The sequence below is a fragment of the Hippocampus bargibanti genome, linkage group LG04 (assembly GCF_051943395.1).
Source record: "Hippocampus bargibanti isolate YZ-2025 linkage group LG04, ASM5194339v1, whole genome shotgun sequence".
Lineage (NCBI taxonomy): Eukaryota > Metazoa > Chordata > Actinopteri > Syngnathiformes > Syngnathidae > Hippocampus > Hippocampus bargibanti.
Genome location: NC_142737.1, coordinates 1,787,759 through 1,810,000, shown reverse-complemented (window position 1 = coordinate 1,810,000; position 22,242 = coordinate 1,787,759). Strand labels below are relative to the sequence as shown.

The 22,242-nt window shown below is 36.8% G+C and overlaps 1 protein-coding gene across 1 annotated transcript in view; it reads right to left on the bottom strand.

Annotated features, from left to right (window-relative positions):
• The window catches only part of fras1 (Fraser extracellular matrix complex subunit 1), a 127,928-nt gene that overhangs the window by 38,186 nt on the left and 67,500 nt on the right, over positions 1-22,242 (bottom strand). The window contains exons 20-31 of the mRNA XM_088993478.1: positions 19,941-20,105; positions 19,315-19,461; positions 18,693-18,839; positions 17,350-17,490; positions 15,905-16,045; positions 15,682-15,822; positions 9,796-10,084; positions 8,408-8,492; positions 4,252-4,575; positions 2,957-3,116; positions 1,507-1,685; positions 1,167-1,283 (exon numbers count right to left, since the gene is read on the bottom strand). Coding sequence (XP_088849604.1) covers positions 1,167-1,283; positions 1,507-1,685; positions 2,957-3,116; positions 4,252-4,575; positions 8,408-8,492; positions 9,796-10,084; positions 15,682-15,822; positions 15,905-16,045; positions 17,350-17,490; positions 18,693-18,839; positions 19,315-19,461; positions 19,941-20,105 — 2,036 coding nt within the window. The remainder of the gene's footprint in view (positions 1-1,166; positions 1,284-1,506; positions 1,686-2,956; positions 3,117-4,251; positions 4,576-8,407; positions 8,493-9,795; positions 10,085-15,681; positions 15,823-15,904; positions 16,046-17,349; positions 17,491-18,692; positions 18,840-19,314; positions 19,462-19,940; positions 20,106-22,242) is intronic.

The following is a 22,242-nucleotide window of genomic DNA, read 5'->3' as shown; positions in this document are numbered from 1 at the left end:
GCTATCTGGCTGGCTATCTGGCAGGCTACCTAGCTTGCTATCTATTTGCTGTCTATTAGCTAGCTATCTGCCTGGCTACCTAGCTTGCTATCTATTTGCAGTCTATTAGCTAGCTATCTGGTTGGCTACCTAGCTTGCTATCTATTTGCTGTCTACTAGCTAGCTATCTGGCTCATTATCTGGCTGGCTATCTGGCTGGCTACCTAGCTTGCTATCTATTTGCTGTCTATTAGCTAGCTATCTGCCTGGCTACCTAGCTTGCTATCTATTTGCAGTCTATTAGCTAGCTATCTGGTTGGCTACCTAGCTTGCTATCTATTTGCTGTCTACTAGCTAGCTATCTGGCTCATTATCTGGCTGGCTATCTGGCTGGCTACCTAGCTTGCTATCTATTTGCTGTCTATTAGCTAGCTATCTGCCTGGCTACCTAGCTTGCTATCTATTTGCAGTCTATTAGCTAGCTATCTGGTTGGCTACCTAGCTTGCTATCTATTTGCTGTCTACTAGCTAGCTATCTGGCTCATTATATGGCTGGCTACCTAGCTTGCTACCAAGCTGGCTACTTGCTGTCTATTAGCTAACTATCTGGCTGGCTATCTGGCAGGCTACCTAGCTGGCTATCTATTTGCTGTCTATTAGCTAGCTATCTGGCTGGCTAGCTGGCCGGCTATCTGGCTGGCTTTCTATTTGCTATCTGGTTTGCTATCTAGCTGGCTATCTATTTTCTATCTATTTGCTGTCTATTAGCTAGCTATCTGGCTGGCTATCTATTTTCTATCTATTTGCTGTCTATTAGCTAGCTATCTGGCTGGCTATCTATTTTCTGTCTATTTACTTTACTTCTTTTTTACATGGAGTTGTATATATATATATATATATATATATTCAAAACTCTCAAGTTCACTCTACAGTCACAGGATAAGTTTTTCTGTGGGTGAGTAGCGGCAGCCACACGCGCCAGCGTTCACTCACCCTGTAAGTAACTCAAATAGATGGAAAGCTAGTTAGCTAGCTAGCTAATAGATAGCTAATACTCAGCTATCTATCCATCCAGCCAGCTAAATAACCATATAGCTAGCTAGCTATATAGCCAGCCAGCCAGCTAGACAGATAATATAGACAAAATTTGGGGGCAGTCCCACGAATTTTGTGACCTTTGGCCTCACCGTGACTTGAAGCTCACAATCCGGTTTGAGCTGAGGGAATCCGGGGATCTGCGGCAGGACTCCGATGCTGAACGTCTGAGCTTCACTTTGCCTGACAGCGGCGGCTTCTGTCGATACCTGACGAGATTTAGAAAAAAAAGCTAATAGACAGAAAATAGATAGCTATCTATATAGCTAACTAATAGCTAGCTAATAGATAGCCAGCTAATAGCTAGTTAATAGATATATATAGATAGCTAATAGCTAGCTAGCTAATAGCTAGCTAGATGGACATAGATGGGGCTGAAAAGCTTGTTGTCGTGTTAACTGAACTGAAGTGTCTTTCTTTTCACCAACCGACCTGGAAGCGGAAGGAGTCGGCCGGAGTCCCGCCCCCAAAGTGCCGGTACCAAACGGCGCCGTCGTCCACGTCCTGCTGGGTGAAGGAAGAAGTGGCGGTAAAACCGCGGTTGTCCGTCAGCGTCGGATTCCAACCTTCGGGCGGAGCGTCGGCAGGCATGGACGCCAGCACCACTTCACCTGCGTGGGGAAGTGTTCCATATTTAATCATATGATCATGCTGCGGGTCAAATTGACCCGCCCTAAAGTCTAAAGTCAAACTGACATCAGGGTCGCAGGTGTGCCAAAGCCAATTCCAACCATTTTTGGGCAGTCATTTTTTTGCGTTTAAAAATAGATATTTTGGATGCGGTGGGTCAAATTGACCCGCCTGGAAGTCAAACTGTCATCAGGGTCGCAGGTGTGTCAAAGTCAATCCCAACCATTTTTGGGCAGTCATTTTTTTGCATTTAAAAATGTATATTTTGGATGCAGCGGGTCAAATTGACCCGCCCTGAAGTAAAAGTGATATCAGGGTCAAAGGTGTGGTAAAGCCAACCCTACCCTTTTATGCGCAGTAGTTTTTTGGCGTTTAAAAATACATATTTTAGATGCGGTGGGTCAAATTGACCCGCTCGGAAGTCAAACTGTTATCAGGGTCGCAGGTGTGCCAAAGCCAACCCCAGCCATTTTTGGGCAGTCATTTTCTTTGCTTTTAAAAATAGATATTTTGGATGCGGTGGGTCAAATTGACCCGCCTGGAAGTCAAACTGTCATCAGGGTCGCAGGTGTGCCAAAGCCAACCCCAGCCATTTTTGGGCAGTCATTTTCTTTGCTTTTGAAAATAGATATTTTGGATGCGGTGGGTCAAATTGACCCGCCTGGAAGTCAAACTGACATCAGGGTCGCAGGTCTGCCAAAGCCAATCCCAGCCGTTTTTTTGCGCAGTAGTTCTTTTGCGTTTAAAAATAACTATTTTGGATGCAGTGGGTCACATTGACCCATTCACATTTTTGGTTGAGAAAAAAAACTGACGGATTACTGTTCTGTATTGCTCGCATCCATTGAGAACCCTCCTGTTGGGTTTCTCAAGAACTGCCATAATGACCTCGGGTCATTTTGACCCACAACAAAATAAATGCTTTACAGAAGACTCTATGCACCTCAGAGGTAGCATACATTTGTCAAATATATGTTTGTGTGAAGTATAATTTCTCATCACATTCAGAACATGTTCTTCTTTTCCTGGGTCAATCTGACCCGCAACATGCAAGTTGAGTTTAAATTGACTTAAACCTTTCATATCCCATCATGATAGCATATCCAGCCTTCCTGTTTTGTCTGATCACGATAAAAAGTAAAAATGTTCTCGGGTCAATTTGACCCGCAGCATAACATCGCCTCTTTTACATATTAGCATCATGTTAGATTACGTTCAATGTAGCACGTTTTTGAATGCAAAGTTTTCTTACCATATTTGGGTTGGTGGTCAAAGTCCAGGATGTTGTAAACCAGGTGGTCTGCGCCAACCCTCTTGTAGTGCGCCCGCAGTTGCCGGCGCCCAAGTTTGACCATGCCGCCCGCTTTCACCCACGTAACGGGCACCGAGCGCAACTCGGGCGAGTCGCCCACCTGACACACAACCGTCAAGTTTTCAACGCACACTCTGAGAATCATTTTTTTAGAGTTTTTCCACAGAACTGCAAACTGTCCAGATGGTGAAAATTGGGGGGAAAAAGTAATAAAGAAAGTTGAACCTTAATAATAATAATAATAATAATAATAATAATAATAATAATAATAATAATAATAATTAATACATTTGATTTCTAAGCGCCTTTCAAAACTCTCAAGGTCACTTTACAGTCACAGGATCAGTTTTTCTGTGGGTGAGCAGTGGAAGCCACACGCGCCAGCGTTCACTTAACCCGGAAGTAACTCAAAAAGATAGAAAGCTAGCTAGCCAGCTAATAGATAGCTAGCATGCTTCCTGACTAAAATGACTCAAATAGCGAGGTAGCCAGCTATATAGCTAATAGATACCAAGCAAGATAGCTACCTAATAAATAGCTAGCTAATATGTTTCCTGACTCAAATAGCTAGGTAGCTAGCTTTATAGCTAATAGATAGCAAGCTAGATAGATAACTATTATGTTTCCTGACTCAAATAACTAGGTAGATAGCTATATAGCTAATAGATAGTAATCTAGAAAGATAGATGGATAATAGATAGCTAGCTAGCAAGTTAGCTAATATGTTTCCTGACTCAAATAGCTAGGTAACTAGCGATATAGCTAATAGATAGCAAGCCAGCGTTCACTCCGCTTGGAAGTTACTCAAATAGAGAAAGCTAGCTAACTAGCTAATAGCTAATAGATTTCTAACTAGTTATATAGCTAACAGATACACAGCTAGATAGCTTACAAGCCAACTATATAGCCAGCTAGCCAGCTAATAAATAGAAAATAGGTAGGTAGCTTTTAGTCCTTTTTATCTAAACGTCAAGTAGATTCAGTGACCTAGCTAGCTAGAAAGCTATCCAGCTACATAGCTAACAGATATAATCATAAAAATACATTTCATTTGTAAGCACCTTTCAAACCATCTGGTGGTGTAGCTCATATGTAGCCTAGCAGTTTCAAGTCACACGTTAGGGTTTCAAGAAAAGCTTTTACGTTAAAATTTAACGAAAAATGTGGGTTTTAACCAAAAATTAGGGTGTCAAATTCCAAATTAGGGTTGGAAAGTCGGTATTCGGACTTCTTACCTTCTGATTAATTCGCACTTGAAGCAGAATGTTCTGGTAGCTATGCCCATCATTGACCTGGAGCACCATGTGGTCCCGCGCCTCCCGCGACCCGTCGTGGACGTACTGCACGCGCTCGCGGGAAAGTTCCTCCAGCTTGAAGCGGCTCAGGGATTGGTCGCCGTGGACGTGCGTCAGACGGCCGTGGCCAGGGGCCTCCAGAAGCATCAGCAAGACGTCCGCCGGGTTGTCAGGATCGTCCACCACCAGGATGGACTTGGTGATGGTCTCGGTCTCGCCGGGACCCGACACCGATAGCGCCGATAACACCTGGACCTTCGGAGGCTGTCAATCACAAACAGGAACTCATTCGTGTTTTCAGTCATCTTTCTTATCCTCCACGTAGCACATATTTAACAATAACAATAATAATCACAACAACAATAATAATAACTTATTTATAAATGAACTATACTATATATTAGTTATCTATTAGCTGGCTAGCTAACTTTCTATATATTTGAGTTTTTCCGGGTTGAGTCAACGCTGGCTCGTGTTGCTATCTATTAGCTATATGTTTGCAATCTAGCTAGATATTAGCTAGCTAGCTAGCTATATTTCTATCTATTTGAGATACTTCCAGGTTGAGTGAACGCTGGCGCGTGTGGCTGCCGCTGCTCACCCACAGAAAAACTTCATCCTGTGACTGTAAAGTGACCTTGAGAGTTTTGAAAGGTGCTTAGAAATAAAATGTATTATTATTATTATTATAAATATTATTAAAGGACCACCGACGTCACTGTTTTGTTTCCTGACATCAGAAAAACGTTTTATAGTATGTAAAATACCCAAAACATGCAGTATGATATTTTTCGTCAAATGCAAAACACCAATAAAAATGACTTCAAGTGTCTAAAAAGTACTTCAATTTGAAACCGGAAGTGTCCAGTTTCAGAAGGTCCCGCCCCCATGTTCCTGGTGTCACGCCAAGACGTCTTACCTTGCTCGAGAATCAAAACAATGGCTTCAGATTCGGAGAATATGCTTTCTTGTTACACATCCAGTTATGAATTTGATTCAAATAGTTCTGAAGAGGAAAGCATACATGTTTGCAATCGATTAAAGAATTTATTCCGTGTCATTTTGAGGCATCAGGGGTGGGAAATGTCGCACCCAAAAAAGGCAGAACATGGCGACAAAGCCGTGTAAGGAATTAATCAGCCCGTTTCCACTGGCTGATTAATTCCTTACATGGAGCTTTGTCGCCTTCTTCTGCCTCTTTTTGGTCCTACATGACGTTTTCAGACCAAAGTACAGCAAAATGCATTGTCATGATGGAAGTACTGCTACAATGTGTCCTTTTTTCGGTCAGGGGCGTTCCTTCAGTGACGTCACGTACGGACTCAAAACTCAAAAACAAGACTTCCTGAATATTCAGCGCGAGTCTTAAAACGTAAACTATAGCTATATGCGTTGGAATCTTTGTAAAATACGCTCAGTAGAAGTCATTTGAAGCCATTTTACAAATTATGGACACAACATGTCCGGAGACGTCGGTTATCCTTTAAGGTCCGCTGACACATTTCGACACTCACGAGCAATTATCTCCAGACAGAAAGACAACCCAGCACCCCCCCCAAAAACCCTCCCCCGGGCAACCACCCAAATCCCGATTTGTGCGTGTCAATGTGTGTGTGTGTGTGAAAGACACGCCAACTCACAAAAAGGCAAACAAGTAAATCTCCTCCCGAGGCAAACAAACAGTCAATGCAGGAGGCTTGACCTTGTCTCACAGGGCTGCAGGTAAGTGCGGGAAGAAGGTATTTTTTGGGGGGGGGGGGGTGATGTTTGGGAAAGAGCCCTCATGGGGGTGTAAAATCCTTCCTGTGCACGCTGCCGGCTTTCCGGGATGTTTGTTTTTGTTTGCTTGCAAGCTGTGAGGTCTATCAATGCACTGCAGGGGGCTTGTAGTGGGAGTGGGGGGTGATTTAAACTTGCATTTTTGGCGCTCTGCGGTTAAGACTTGCGTGAAAGATGTGCTACATCAACTTAAAGTCTCGCGCTCTGCGGGACTATCGTTAAGAGCGTGTAGAAATCGATAACCGGGTGCTACATCAACTAATAAGCAAAATTCAGAATTACAGTGATACCTTGGTTTACGAACTTAATTGGTTCCCAGACAGAGTGTATAAGGCGAAAAGTGTGTATCCCAAAAATTAATGTCCCATCAGAAACCATTAAAATGAGAATAATCCGTTCCCAGGTCTCCATAAAACATAATTTTCTACTTTTCAATTTTCTAATCCTTTAAACTCCACAAAAATATACCTTATTACATGTATAATAAATGTGCTATGGTAGTATAATTAAAGAAATGAACTGTACTCTAGAACAAAGTGGTTTTATTGACCTTTGTGGTGGTCGTTGATGGCTTGATGGAATGGAGTGACCAGTTTCATCAGCATTAAACACTTGATGAGGAACGTAGCCTTCTTTTTTCACCATCTTGAGGAATGATCCCTTGTAGGTGCTTTCTCTGCCATAATGTTACCTAGTTCCTCATCAATTGTGTTCTGTTTAGCTGGGTTGACAGCTTTTTGCATCAAACGTACAGATGGCTCGTGCGGGTTATTTGTGGAGCCTGAATGATGGGAATTTTAACCTTGCAGTCTACACTCTGCCTTTGAACTATCAAAGTTGAAACAAGTCCAAATTTCAATATTTTCTATCCATTTTGTCACTCTCTCTCTGTCGTCTTGACCAATCACGTGGCTTTAACCGACGACTGGGGGCGGGGAATAGAGGACAAAAATAAGCCTGCTGCCATTTTCTTGTTAGGAGAACGGGCTCATTCGCGAACGACACATCACTCACTGTGGCAGCTCCGTGTGTATCCCGAAAAATAGTTTGTATGCCAAGATAAAATTTTCATCACTTTAACGTTCGTAAATGGAAAAGTTTGTAAGCCAAGGGGTTCGTAAACCGAGGTATCACTGTATAAATCACAACTTGTCAACCCGCATTGGTTTGGTGTTGAGCTCAGCACAGCTTTCGAGTAGAAGATCAAGACGTGGAGAAGAAATACACATGACAACTTGAGGGTGTTGCTCGGCTATCAGATTGCGAGATCGTTTTTTTTTTTTTTTTTTTTTTTTACTCGCGTCTAAACGGCTGCCGGCCGAGATTTCAATCAAGTCTTTTTGTCTTTTTCTTTCTTGGGCTTGTTTCGCTGTTGTGGGCGTGAGCGGGCGGCCATTTTGCTGCTGGATTTTTCCGTCTTGGCTACGTTGGCCCGGCTTGCATTTACATGCTAAGCGGAAATATCGAGCGAGCAATCTTTGCCTTTTTTTTTTTTCATGACGGCGGTTGGCGAAGTGATGAAAAATATCAAGAAAATGATGTCTGCTCATGTTTTTATTCTGTTCGAGGGGGAGAAGATTGCATCACTATTTGTGACGAAAATTGCATTTTCAGGAGAGGGAAAGAAATGTCATCAATCAAATGGGAGATAGAGATTCCGATTTTTTTTCATATTTCACAAGTGCGACTGGTTTTGAAAGGCGCTTTTAAATGAATTATTATTATTATTATTATTATTATTATGAATTATTATTATTTTTTTTTAATATTATTATTATTTTATTTTTATTTTATTATTTTATTATTTCATTATTTTTTATTATTTTATTATTTTAGTATTTCATGTTATTATTTTATTATGCTATTGTCTTATTGTGTTATCGTTTTATTGTGTTATCGTGTTATTGTGTAATTGTCTTATTGTATTATTGTATTATTGTACTATTGTCCGATTTTATGATTTTATTGTTACTATTATGAGTGAACGCCCACTGCTCGCCCACAGAAAAACTCATCCTGTGACTGTAAAGTGACCTTGACAGTTTTGAAAGGCGCTTATAAATCAAATGTATTATTATTATTATTATTATTATTATTATTATTATTATTATTATCATTATGACCATCATCACTATAATAATAATAATAATAATGGCCATAATAATGGCCATAATAATAATAATAATAATAATAATAATAATAATAATAATAATAATAATAATAATAATAATAATAATAATAATAATAATAATAATATATATTTTTTATTATTATTATGACTATAAACCGGCGATGCATGTGCACGCGTGTGGCTCACCTGCATCGAGAGGGCTTGAACTTGAATTGTTTCAGCTTGAGACGCCAGCTGAGGATCGACCACTCGTAAAGTGAATTCTCCCGTCCTGGGGGGGGGGGGAAGGCGTGAAGGATAATAGATGAATTTGTTGGCTCACAACCAAGAAGAAAATATGCAGCCAGAAGGAAAAAATGTTGGGAAGAAATTATATTGATTCACCAAAGTGAAAAATTAATCAACATTTTTAGAGGACAGGTAAATAAATAAATAAATATCAATCAATAAATAAGTAAATAAAAATACATAAAATAAACACATAAAAATAATCAAATACATAAACAAATAAATAAATAAATAAATAAAAATCAATAAATAAGTAAATACAAATAATTAAAATAACCAAATAAAAATAATCAAATACATAAATAAACAAATAAATAAATAAATAAATAAAAATGAATTAAAAATACATTAATGTGAACAAATGACAATCAATAAATAAATAAGTACATAAAAAATACATACATTTAAAAACAAGTAAAAATAATCTAATACATAAACAATAAAGAAACAAATAAATAAAACAAGCAAATAAATAAATAAATAAATAAATAAATAAATAATTAAACAGAAATACATTAATTAAATAAATAAATCAATCAATAAATAAATAAATACATAAAAATACATACATTTAAAAACAAGTAAAAATAATGTAATACAAAAACATTAAACAAACAAATAAATAAAACAAGCAAATAAATAAATAAATAAATAAATAAATAATCAATAAATAAATAATTAAACAAATAAATGAAATAAATAAATAAATAAATAATCAATAAATAAATAATACATAAATAAATACATAAATAAATAAAAATACATAAATTTAAAAACAAGTAAAAATAATGTAATACATAAACAATAAACAAACAAATAAATAAAACAAGCAAATAAATAAATAAATAAATAATAAATAAATAAACAGAAATACATTAAATAAATAAATAAATAATTAAATAAATAAATAAGTACATAAAAAATACATAAATTTAAAAACAAGTAAAAATAATCCAATACATAAACAATAAACAAACAAATAAAACAAGAAAATAAATAAATACATAATCAATAAATAAATAAATAAATAAATAATTAAATAAAAATACATTAATTAAATAAATAAATAAATAAATAAATAAATAACAACATCGGTTCCAAGAAAGAAGAAAAAAATCCCCAGAAGCTGCGATAAAAAAAAAAATCATCACGGCTTCAAATGAAGAAGCAACAACATGAATTTACAATTCGAAGTGATGAAGAATTCATCTTTCGACATGAGGAAAGGAAAAAAAAAAAAAAAAATTCCTGGGTCTACAAAAAACAAGTTGGAATGCGGCCCTCACCTGGCTTGGCCCTTTTGGTGTTGAAAGTGAACTCGGCCGCTTCTCAACTGGGCCCAGGTGAAGCCGTCCCGCTCGTTCAGTTGGCGACCCCCCGCCTCTTCGTCTCCGCCACCGCCCCGAAAGACCACCAGTCGGCCGTTGGCGGGTCGCCGGACGAGCTGGACGACGAGAGCCTCCGGCGGGCTGTCGGCGTCTTTCACTTGCACCAGAGTCGGGGTCAGCGGGGCCGAAGCGCCGAGGGACACCTGGAGGGATCCGTTGATGTGGAGCGTGGGGGGGCTGCTGTTTGCTGAAAGGGGGGGGGGGGCAATGTCCGCAGCGTAGTCAACGTTTGTTTGGAAAACTATTCTGCAACTGCGAAAAAGATTGTAACCCGCGTCCATGTACATGACGTTGAAATCCGCCTGCAAAATTGCACCGGTGCTTTGGTTTTGGGAGAATTTTCAAAATGGCGTCTCAAAGCAAATTTTGGGACTTTTCAAGCATGGCCCAAGGATTTATTGATTGGAACAAATTGTAACTATTAAAATTGTACATTTGTAAGTTTTTTTGTTGTTGTAATTTTCATGGTTTTACTTTTTAATTTCTTACGTTACATTTTAAATGTTTAAATTTAAATTATTTTAATTTTTTACAACTTTTTTTACATAAAAAAATACAAAATTCCAAAATAATGAAATTACGTAATTACAAAATGTTAAAATGTAAAAGATTTAACATTGTAAAATTATGTAATTATGTAATTTTATTATTTTGTAATTTAGTATTTTTTATTATTATTAAATGCTTATTTTTTATTTTTTATTTGTAATTTTTAATTGGTTATTTTTTAATTAATTTATTTTTTTATTTTGTGTTTACATGTTTAAATTTTTCTATTTTTGTATTTTTCTATTTTTGTATTTTTTAAATATTGAAATTTTGAAATGTATTTTTTTTTTATTTTATTTGATTATTTTAAATAAAAATTTTAAATAAAAAAAATATATATATATAAAAAAAAATGTCTTGTAAAAATGTAAAAAAAAAAAATTGTAAAATAGAAAATCGTACATTTTGTAATCTTTTACATGTTGTCGATTTTTCATTTTCTAAACTTTTTGTAAAATGTGAAATTTTATACATTTTGTAAATCATGTAAATATAATTTTTGAATTTTTGAATTTTTGAAGATTTGAATTTTTGTAGATTTGTAATTTTGTAATTTTGTAATTTTGTAATTTTGTAATTTTGTAATTCTGTAATCCTGTAATTTTGCAAATTTTGAATTTTTGAATTTTTATTTTATTTTTTTAATTACACATTTTTAATGTCGTTTTTTTTTTTTCAATATCGATTTTTTTTAAATGTTAAAAAAAATTTACATTTTGTAAACTTTTCCATTTTGTAAACCTAATTTTCGAAACTTTCGGTAAAATTTGAAATTTTGTAAAATTAGATTTTTTTTATTTGAAATTTTGTAAATGTTGTAAATATAGTAAATCTTGTAAATTAAACATTTTGAAATTCTGAAATTGGTAATTTGTTTTAAATGTGTAGTTTAATTTTTTATTATTATTATTATTTTAATCTGAGAGTTGGACTTTGAAGGACTCTCGGAAATGACCTTGAAATGGATGGTTTAAAGTTGAAATATTATTTTTAAAATTTCATTTCTTTATAATTGTTAATTTTTTATTTTTTTTAAATCATAACGCAACACCGGACACGACCAGACTTTATTATTCGCCGCCACGCTCACATCCAGCACGGCTGAGCTAACTTATTTTTTTAATTTGTAATTTTTTAATTTTTTATTTTTTAATTTATTGAAATTCTTTTTATTTTTTAAATTTTGTATGTCTGAAGAATTTTTGCAGTTTTGAAGATTTGTAGATTTGAAATTTTGTAATTTTGTAATGTTGCAATTTTGTAATTTTTGAATTTTTGAAGATTTGAATTTTTATTTTTTTTTATTACACATTTTTAATGTTGAATTTTTTTAAATATCATTTTTTAAATATAAAAAAAATACCAAACTGAGAAATTTTACATTTTGTAAACTTTCACATTTTGTAAACCTAATTTTCTAAATTTTCGGTAAAATTTTGTCATTTTTTTTAATTTGATTTTTTTTAATCTTGTAAATATAGTAAATCTTGTAAATTAAAAATGTCGAAATTCTGAAATTTTGAAATTTGTATTTTTTTTTTAATTTGTAATTTTATTTATTATTTTAATCTGAGAGTTGGACTTCGAAGGACTTTCGGAAATGACCTTGAAATGGATGGTTTGAAATTGAAATATTATTTTTAAAATTTCATTTCTTTATAATTGTTTTTTTTATTATTTTATTTTTTTAACATGATAACGCAACACCTGACCCGACGAGGTTTTATTATTCGCCGCCACGCTCCCATCCAGCACGGCTGAGCTAACCTGTCCGTCAACCTTTTGATTTATTCTTTCATGTGACGCGTTGAGGTCGTCTGCGTAATTTATGACAGGCTCTTGATTAAATTTGCATACGCTGCATCGAGAGTAACTCCTGATTTCCCGTGAGGGGCTTTATTGTCATGTTTTTTGGCTAGTTCTGGAACAGAACAGATTTCAAAATAAAATCATCGTCGCGTCAAGACTACAATGGTGATTTTTTTGCGGCGCTTTTATTTTTCTTATAATAATAATAATAATAATAATAATAATAATAATAATAATAATAATAATAATAATAATAATAATAATAATAATAATAATAATGGATGGATGATTAGCCTTTATTAATCTCGCGGAGTGGAGAAATTTACATTTCACAGCAGCAAAGTGATGAAAGGAATGAAAGTACAAAAACAAAATACATGTGTTGCTGGAATAATAATAATAATAATAATATTTATCATAATAATAATAATAATAATAATTATTATTATTATTATTATTATCATAATAATAATAATTATCATAATAATACTAATTATCATAATAATAATAATTATCATAATAAAATAAAATAAAAAATACAAAATAATAATAATAATAATCAATTTCATTTCCAAGCGCTTTTCAAAACTCCCAAGGTCACTTTACAGTCACAGGAAAAGTTTTGGAGTGGGTGAGCAGCGGCAGCCACAAGCGTCAGTGTTCACTCAACCCGGAATAACTCAAAAAGATATAAGGCTAGCTAGCTAATAGCTAGCTAGCTAGCTAGATAGATAGCTAATAGATAGCTAGATAGCTAATAGATAGCAAATTGCTAGCTAAATAGATATCTAATATATAGCAAATAGCTAGCTAGCTAGGTAGCCAGCCAGATCAATAAAAAGAAGTGTCGAGGAAACTTTTCCCACACGCATCAGCTAATAGCTCGCTAGCTGTCTAGGTAGCTAGCTAGCTAATACATAGCTAGCTTGCTAATAGATAACAAATAGCTAGCTAGCCAGCTAGACCAATAAAAAGAATCATCGAGAAAACTTTTCCCACACGCATCAGTTCCTTCAGAGCAATGACCAGGGTGGGTGGGGTCAAAAAAATGGGGCCACTTAACTGCTGCAAATAGAAAGTAATATTGTGTGAATCCATTTGGAGACACGCTGTGGTTTTGATCTGGTGTGGAAGGTGGACACCAATCCCAAGACAAGGCAACTTCTTTGGACATCAAGTCATGTTCTTGTAGCGGCGTCGGTCCCTTTAAGGCTGAATGGAAACCACACGGAGAGCTTCGTTTGTGCGATGATTTATGACATGTTATGTTATGCAATGTTTCTGGGGGAGAAATGTACAATCTTTCAGGGAACGCTGAAAAAATTGTCAGCCGCCGGCTTTTAAATAACACATCATCTTAAAAATGGTGTCATTTTTTTTTTCTTTTCTCTTCTTTCTTTGTACGGAGGAGGAGTGAAGATGGAATTATTCATTTTTTTTACATGATTTAAAATGACAGAAATGTATCACTCTGGCTTTTTTTTCCTCACTTCAAAAGGTAGAAAAGTTTTGCAAATTTGGAAGACATGAGCAGAGCCACAAAAAAAAAAGTCTCAAGAGGACGAGCTACAAAGTAATACACAAAAGGGTCAGCCATTTTGGGTCATAGATGACAATCATATTTTGAAAATTCAGATCCCGATGCAGCGTTTCAAAATTTGGTGGGTGCGTCGATCATGAGCAGACCCACAAAAAATGTTCAAATCTTTCAGTTTAGGGTCATTTCCAGTCTTTGACAAAAACAATTTATCGGAGAGAGTTTATGACCCCACAAAAATCCGCCTGTGAACCCGATTCCACTGGTTGTCTATCAAGAGTAGACCCACAAAAAAAAGTACATCTCAAGAAGCCTTGGATAATGTTCCACTGGTCGGTCTTTTATGGACGGGACGCTCCCAAAATCTTTTGAAAATTAAACTCCCAACGTTTGCTTGACTCAGCCAGATGAAATCTGGTGGGTGTGTTTATCATGAGCAGACCCACAAAAAAAGTTGGTTCAAATGTTACATTTTAGGGTAATTTCCAGTCATTGGCAAAAACAATTTAGAGAGGCCACAAAAATCCGTCTGTGAACCCCATTCCACTGGTTGTCTATCAAGAGTAGACCCACAAAAAAAGTCTCAAGAAGCTTTGGATCATCTTCTACTGGTTCTTCAAAGACGGGACTCTCCCAAAAACGCTTGAAAAGTAAACTCCCAACACTTGCTTGACTTGAAATCTACATGAAATTTGGTGGTTGTGTCTATCAAGAGCAGACTCACAAAAAATGTCGTTCAAATCTTCCATTTTCGGGTATTTTTTTGGTCTATGACAAAAACAATTTATCAGAGAGAGTTTATGAGCCCACAAAAATCCACCTGTGAACCCCATTCCACTGGTAGGAATGTCGATCAAGAGTAGACCCACAAAAAAGTCTCAAGAAGCTTTGGATCATCTTCCACTGGTCCTTCAAAAACGGGACTCTCCCAAAAACGCTTGAAAAGTAATCTCCCAACACTTGCTAGACTTGAAATCTACATGAAATCTGGAGGTTGTGTCTATCATGAGCAGACCCACAAAAAAATTGGTTCAAATCTTCCATTTTCGGGTATTTTTTTGGTCTATGACAAAAACAATTCCTCAGAGAGAGTTTATAATGCTACAAAATTCCACCTGTGAAGCCCATTCCACTGGTAGGAATGTCTATCAAGAGTAGACCCACAAAAAAAAAACCCTCTCAGGAAGCCTTGGATAATTTTCCACTGGTCTATCATGGACGGGACCCTCCCAAAATCTTTTGAAAATTCAACTCCCAACCCTTGCTTGACTTAGCCACATGAAATAGACACACATGATGAGCAAACCCACCAAAAAAATTGGTGTAAATCTTCCATTTTAGGGTAATTTCTGGTCTACTGAATGCTGGCGGATGTGGCTGCCGCTGCTCACCCACAGAAAAACTGATCCTGTGACTGTAAAGTGACCTAGAGAGTTTTGAAAGGCGCTTATGAATGAAATGTATTATTATTATTACTGTATCTATTAGTTAGCTAGATAGCTTCCTATCTATTTGAGTTACTTCCGGGTTGAGTGAACGCTGGTGTGTGTGGCTGCCGCTGCTCACCCACAGAAAAACTGATCCTGTGACTCTAAAGTGACCTTGAGAGTTTTGAAAGGTGCTTATAAATGAAATGTATTATTATTATTATTATTATTATTATTATTATTATTACTGTATCTATGAGTGACCTAGCTAGCTTTCTATCTATTTGAGTTACTTCCGGTTTGAGTGAACACTGGTTTGTGTGGCTGCCGCCTATTAATTAGTATTATGATGATGATTGTTATTATTATTATTGTTATTGTTGTTATTATTGTTATTATTATTATTATTATTATTATTATTTTTTTTATTATTATTATTATTAAGAAAGACAGTTTTGTTACCATAGCAGGTTCGATTTTTCAGATGGGCATAGTAACCATGTCCACAGTCGGGGGTGCAGTATCCTTCCATGAGGTAATTGTGTTGTCCACAAGCTCGGCATCGTCCGACACCGTCGCAGAGCACGCAGTCCGTGGAACACACTAAAAAATATATATAATAATTAAAAAAAAGCAAATTTTGATCAGTTGGCTTCATCGATAACCCGATTGGGAAAATTCTCACATTGGCAGGAATGCGCGTCAGCATCCAGGAAGTAGTTGCGGCCGCATTGGCGCACACATTGACCACGCAGAACGACGTAAGGGGGCTGGCACAGCAGGCACTGCCCAGGACCGCTGCACTCCGCACAGGCGTCATCGCAGTCTGAAAATAATAATAATAATAATAATAATAATAATAATAATACTTTCATTTCTAAGCGCCTTTCAAAACTCTCAAGGACACTTTACAGTCACTATATATTTTTTGGAAAAGCGTCGTTTAATTGTCGTCGCGTGACAGGGAGAACAAGCGAGCCAAATGCGACCTTCCACAAAAATGGAGACGTTTGCAAATAAATAAATAAATTAATCAACCAATCAATCAATAAATAAATAAATGAACCAATAAATGAATACATTAATAAATGAATGAAGTAATAAATAAATAAATAAATAAATAAATAAATACCGCATATATGAATACATGAATAAATTAATAAAGTAATAAATAAATAAACAAAGAAGCAAATAAATTAATAAACAAATACATACATAAACAAACAAATAAATACACAAACAAACCAAAAAACAAATAAATATATACATTGATAAATAAATACATAAATAAATATAAATATAAATATAAATAAATAAATACATAAATAAATAAATACATAAACATACAAACAAATAAATACATAAACAAATAAACAAATAAATAAAAAAAGAAAGAAATACATGAATGAACGAATATATGAATACATGAATAAATGAATGAAGTAATAAATAAATAAACAAATAAACGAACAAACAAATAAATAAATACATAAATAAATAAACATACAAACAAACAAATAAACACATAAACAAATAAATACACACACAAACAAACAAACAAACAAAAAATAAAAAAAAACAAAAAAAAATAAATAAATAAATAAAAAACAAATAAATATACATAAGGAAATACATAAATAAATACATACATAAAAAAACAAATAAAACAAACAAACATATAAACCAAACAAATAAATAAATAAATAAATAAATAAATAAATAAATAAATAAATATGCTATCTGTACTGCCAAAATATTGAACCCTCCAAAAAAAGGTGAACTAAATTCTAGGAGTTGCTTTCGAAAATTGATTTTTATTTTCATTTTTTTTTGTGAACGAAAGTGAACGAAATTTACAAGAATAAAATTGTAAAATTATGGAAATCTAAAAAAATAAACTGTTTTTAAAAACATTAAATCTCAGTCATTTTACAAGACACACTTTTTTTTAAAGAGAAAAACGAGAATAACTTTGGATTTTGACAAATACAAGAATTCTTCACAAGCAGCTGGCAACGCGTACTACAATTTTGGCCGGCCAGCATGTCACACACTCGCACAGCAATCTACTGCGTGACTACACTCTCCCGGCGACAAAACACGGTCGATGTTGTGCGCTTGCCAACTGACCAAGGCATCCGTCTCCATCCCGATAAGACCCTGGCGGGCAGCCTTGGGCGCAAACGCCGTCGCGCAGCACGTAGCCCTCCATGCACTGCAGGCAGTCTGTGCGCAGGGGCCCCCGGCAGGCGTTGCAACTCCAGTCGCACTCTGCGCAAATTTGCTTCACGTCACTCCCAATTGTTTTTAACCCTATTCAGTGTCTAAAACTCATGACAAAAAGTTAGCGGACACCGGGGCAGACAACTCTGAAAATTTGCCTGCCCGGCCGTAAAGTTGCCTGCCCCATTTTTTACAACTTGAAACACAATAATAAAAATACCATCTAAAAAGCCAGCTAGACAGCAAATAGATAGCTAAAATAAATACTTAGTTAGCTAGCTAGCTAGCTAATAGATACAGTGATAATATAATAAATTAATATGACTATAATATAATTATAGTCACAGGAAACAGTTGCTAATAGATAGCTACCTAGCCAGCTAGATAGCTAAACAATAGCTAGCTAGATAGCTATCAAGCGAGCTAGAAAGTTAATCATTAGATAATAGATAGCAAATAAATAGTTAGGTAGCTAGCTAGCTAATAGATACAGTAATAATATAGTAAAGTCTCGTTATATCGATATCGGTTATATCGATAGTACTGCTTATTACGATATTATTTCTATGAACTCAAGGAGAAAATTACATGCCCGCAGGATCGGATATAGTGATAGTCCGGTTATATCGATACTTTTTCTGACTCCCGAGAATATCCATATAACGAGACTTTACTGTAATACATTTCATTTATAAGCACCTTTCAAAACTCTCAAGGTCACTTTACAGTGACAGGAGACAGTCGCAAATAGATAGCTACCTAGCCAGCTAGATAGCTAAAAAATAGCTAGCTAGATAGCTAGCAAGCCAGCTAGAAAGCTAATAAATAGATAGCAAATAAATAGTTAGGTAGATAGCTAGCTAGCTAGCTAATAGATGCAGTAATAATATAATACATTTCCTTTATCAGCGCCTTTCAAAACTCTCAAGGTCACTGTTGGATATGTTTTTCTTTGGGTGAGCAGTAACTCAAACAGATAGAACGCTAACCAGCTAGCTAGCTAATAGATGACGTGCCTACAAGCAAGTGGACCTTAAAATGGAGTCCCAGGTTAGCTTAAACGGCTAATTTAATATCAACTAGGCTGACAATCTCTCACTTGGTGCGTTCTAATATTCAATGACATTTTTTTTGCCCGACGTAAAAGTCGCACGCCCCGGGCGTCCCGGCAGATGTTATTGCAGACACTGCCTTATTTGACCTTTGTGTTTTCATCTTGACTTTTGGAAACATTTGCGTCAAAAAGTTACCTGTGCAAGTACGCGTAGTGGTGTTGAGGTAGTACTGCTGGGCGCAGCCTTCGTACTGGCACTCGCCGAACAGCAGCACTTTGGCGGGGTCGCGGCAGGACGTGCAGGCGTCCGACCCCTCGCAGGTTAAGCACTGATACTTGCACGCTGTCAATGACAAAAACGAAGCTTCGTGAAGCACTTGGGATATGTTTTGATTCATCTGGCTCTTGGTGCAAATATGACGGTTAGTGCAATAGAACCGTATAAAAATTTCCATGGCATCTTTAAACTACGAGTGCTATCTGGAGGAGTAGATGAACCATCACAGGTGCTTCATGAAGCTTCAGTTGTCCATAACAACGATGAACAGTTTTTTTTCAGCCGTCATCAGTACTTCTTGGAAGGTGTCGGACGTTTCATTTCGCTCCACATCCGAAAAGCTTCGTCAGCGAACTAAAATTTTGCTGGTAGCTCTGGCCCTATATACAGGTAACATCCGAGTTATGATCGGGTTCCATGCCGACAAAACGGTCGTCTGTCAAAACGTTCAGAATTTGACATGAATAAAATTGCATTTTTCTCCCAAAATAAAAATTCTACTTTCATTTCAAAAAAAAAAAAAAAAAAAAATTGGACTGACCTTCGCAGACCCGGCGACCGTTGTCATAGTAACCCAGCGGGCACTGGGGTGCGCACTCCCCAGAGGCTAGCAGAAAGTTGTGGGCGTGACAGGAAGTACAGGCAAGAGGCCCCGCCCCACTACAAGCCTCGCATGATTGGTGACATCCTGGAGAATAAAACCAGATTGTGAAAAAGTGAAAAAGGAAAAAGGTTCAATAATTCTTCGGACAATTATATCCTATATTCTAAGCGCCTTTCAAAACTCTAAAGGTCACTTTGCAGTCACAGGATCATTTTTTTCTGTGGGTGAGCAGCGGCAGCCATACGCGCCAGCATTCACTCAACCCGGAAGTAACTCAAACAGACAGAAAGCTAGCTAGCTAGCTAATAGATACAGTGATAATAATAATACATTTTTTATAAGCACTTTTCAAAACTCTCAAGGTCACTTTACAGTCACAGGATGAGTTTTTCTGTGGGTGAGCAGCGGCAGCCGCACACGCCAGCGTTCACTCAACACGGTAGTGACTCTAATAGATAGAAAGCTAGCTAGCTAATAGATACAGTGATAATAATAATACATTTCATTTCTAAGCACTTTTCAAAACTCTCAAGGTCACTTTAGGCAACACCGGCAGTTCTTACGTATGCAGGCTCCGTGCAAGCCGTAGTGGTCCCGTGGACAGCGAGGGACGCAATGGTCACCTAGCAACAAGGCGCCAGCGTGGTCGGGTCCTTTGCACCACAGGCAAACGCTGCCGACGCCTGTCTGGAGGTCCGCCGTGCAACGCTGGCAATCGGGGCTGCACTCTGGCGACAAATCACATTGGCGAAAAAGTTCATTCAGTCCGATTTAAATAAAGTTGTTTCAAAAAATTTTAACCCAAACTCGTCTTTCAAAACCTGATTCCAAACTAGAACCTGATTTTGAAACCCTAATCTTTAAAATCTGAAGCTGTAGCTAGCTAGCTAGCCAGCCAGACAAGTCCATACAAGATGTGTGTAGTTACATAGCTAGCTAGCTAAATAGCATTCATAGATACAAAATGTGTCTAGCTATATACTGTAACTAGCTAGCCAGACAGACAGACAAGTACATACAAGCTGTATGTAGCTCCACAGCTAGCTAGCCAGTCAGACAGACCGACAAGTACATACAAGATGTGTGTAGCTACATAGCTAACTAACTAGCCAGACAGACACACAGACAAGTACATACAAGATGTATGTAGCTACATAGCTGGCGAGCTAGCCAGTCAGAGAGACAGACAAGTACATACAAGATGTGTGTAGCTACATAGTTAGCTAGCTAGCCAGTCAGACAGACAAGTACATAAAATATGTGTGTAGCTACATACCTGGCAAGCTAGCCAGTCAGCCAGACAAGTACATAAATTATGTGTGTAGCTACATAGCTTGTGAGCTAGCCAGCCAGCCACCCAAACAAGTACGTACAAGATGTCTGTAGCTACATAGCAAGCTAGCTAGCTAGACAGACAGACAAGTACATACAAGATGTAAGTAGCTACATAGCTAGCTAGCCAGCCAGAGAGACAGACAAATACGTACAAGATGCGTATAGCTACATAGTTAGCTAGCTAGCCAGCCAGCTGGCCATCCAGACAAGTCCATATAAGATGTATGTAGCTACATAGCTAGCTAGCTAGCAGCTAGACCGACTGACAAGGAAGCATCAATTGGGAGGAAGGAAGGATAAACATTGGTCACACGTGGATAATTATGACAAAATAAGGCGTGTGTAAAATAAACTACATGTAAATAGTGTGACGAGAGGATAATGGAGTCTGTGTGTGTACGTGTGTGTGTGTGCGTGTGTGTCTATGTGTGTCTTTAGCGCCACAGGAGTGTGAAGGTGAAATAATGACGGCTGTACTCTATGTCCCCACAAGGCATTTTTTTATTAGCGGCCACTTTGGCTGCACTTGACCCCAATCTCGATCTCCTGATGCGCGGCGGCGTCCATAAATCTGCACCGGCGCATGGCCGAAGCGAGCGAGCGAGAAGAGAAGAGAAGAGCGCGTGTCATCAGAAAGTGTAATTAAAAGTCTGCGCGTCGCCGGTGGCGCGCCTCCGCAATCTCCTCAATCACGTCCTGAATCTCCTCCGACTGTTTTCAAAGGCTAGCTAACTAAATAGTATTCATAGATACAAGATACATGGAGCTATATACTGTACCAAGCAAGCTAGCCAGTCAGCCAGACAGACAAGTACATGCAAGATGTATGAAGCTACTTACCTAGCTAGCTAGATAGATAGCATTCATAGATACAAGATGTGTGGAGGTATATACTGTGGCTAGCTAGCTAGCTAGCCAGCCAGACAAAAGATGTGTGTAGCTACATAGCTAGCTAACTAGCCAGCCAGACAAGTACATACAAGATGTGTGTAGCTACATAGGTAGCAAGCTAACTAAATAGTATTCATAGATAAAAAATGTGTGTAGCTATATACTCTAGCTAGCGAGCTGTCAGCCATCCAGACAAGTACATACAAGATGTGTGTAGCTATGTACTGTAGCTAGCTAGCTAGCCAGTCAGCCAGAGTGACAAGTACATACAAGATGTGTGTAGCTACATAGCTAGCTAGCTAAATCGCATTCATAGATACAAGATGTGTGTATCATTGAGAGCTTTGAAAGGCACTTTAAAATATAATGTATTATTATGATAGCTAGCTAGCTGGATAGATAGCTAACAGATAGCCAATAATAATAATAAATTTCATTTCGAAGCGCCTTTCAAAACTCTCAAGGTCACTTTACAGTTACAGGACACGTTTTTCTGTGGGTGATCAGTGGCAGCCACACGCGCCAGCGTTCAATGAACCCGGAATAACTCAAATAGATAACTTGCTAGCTAGATAGCTATTAGCTATCTAGCCATCATATATATATTTATATTATAACTAATAGATTGCTACCTAGAAG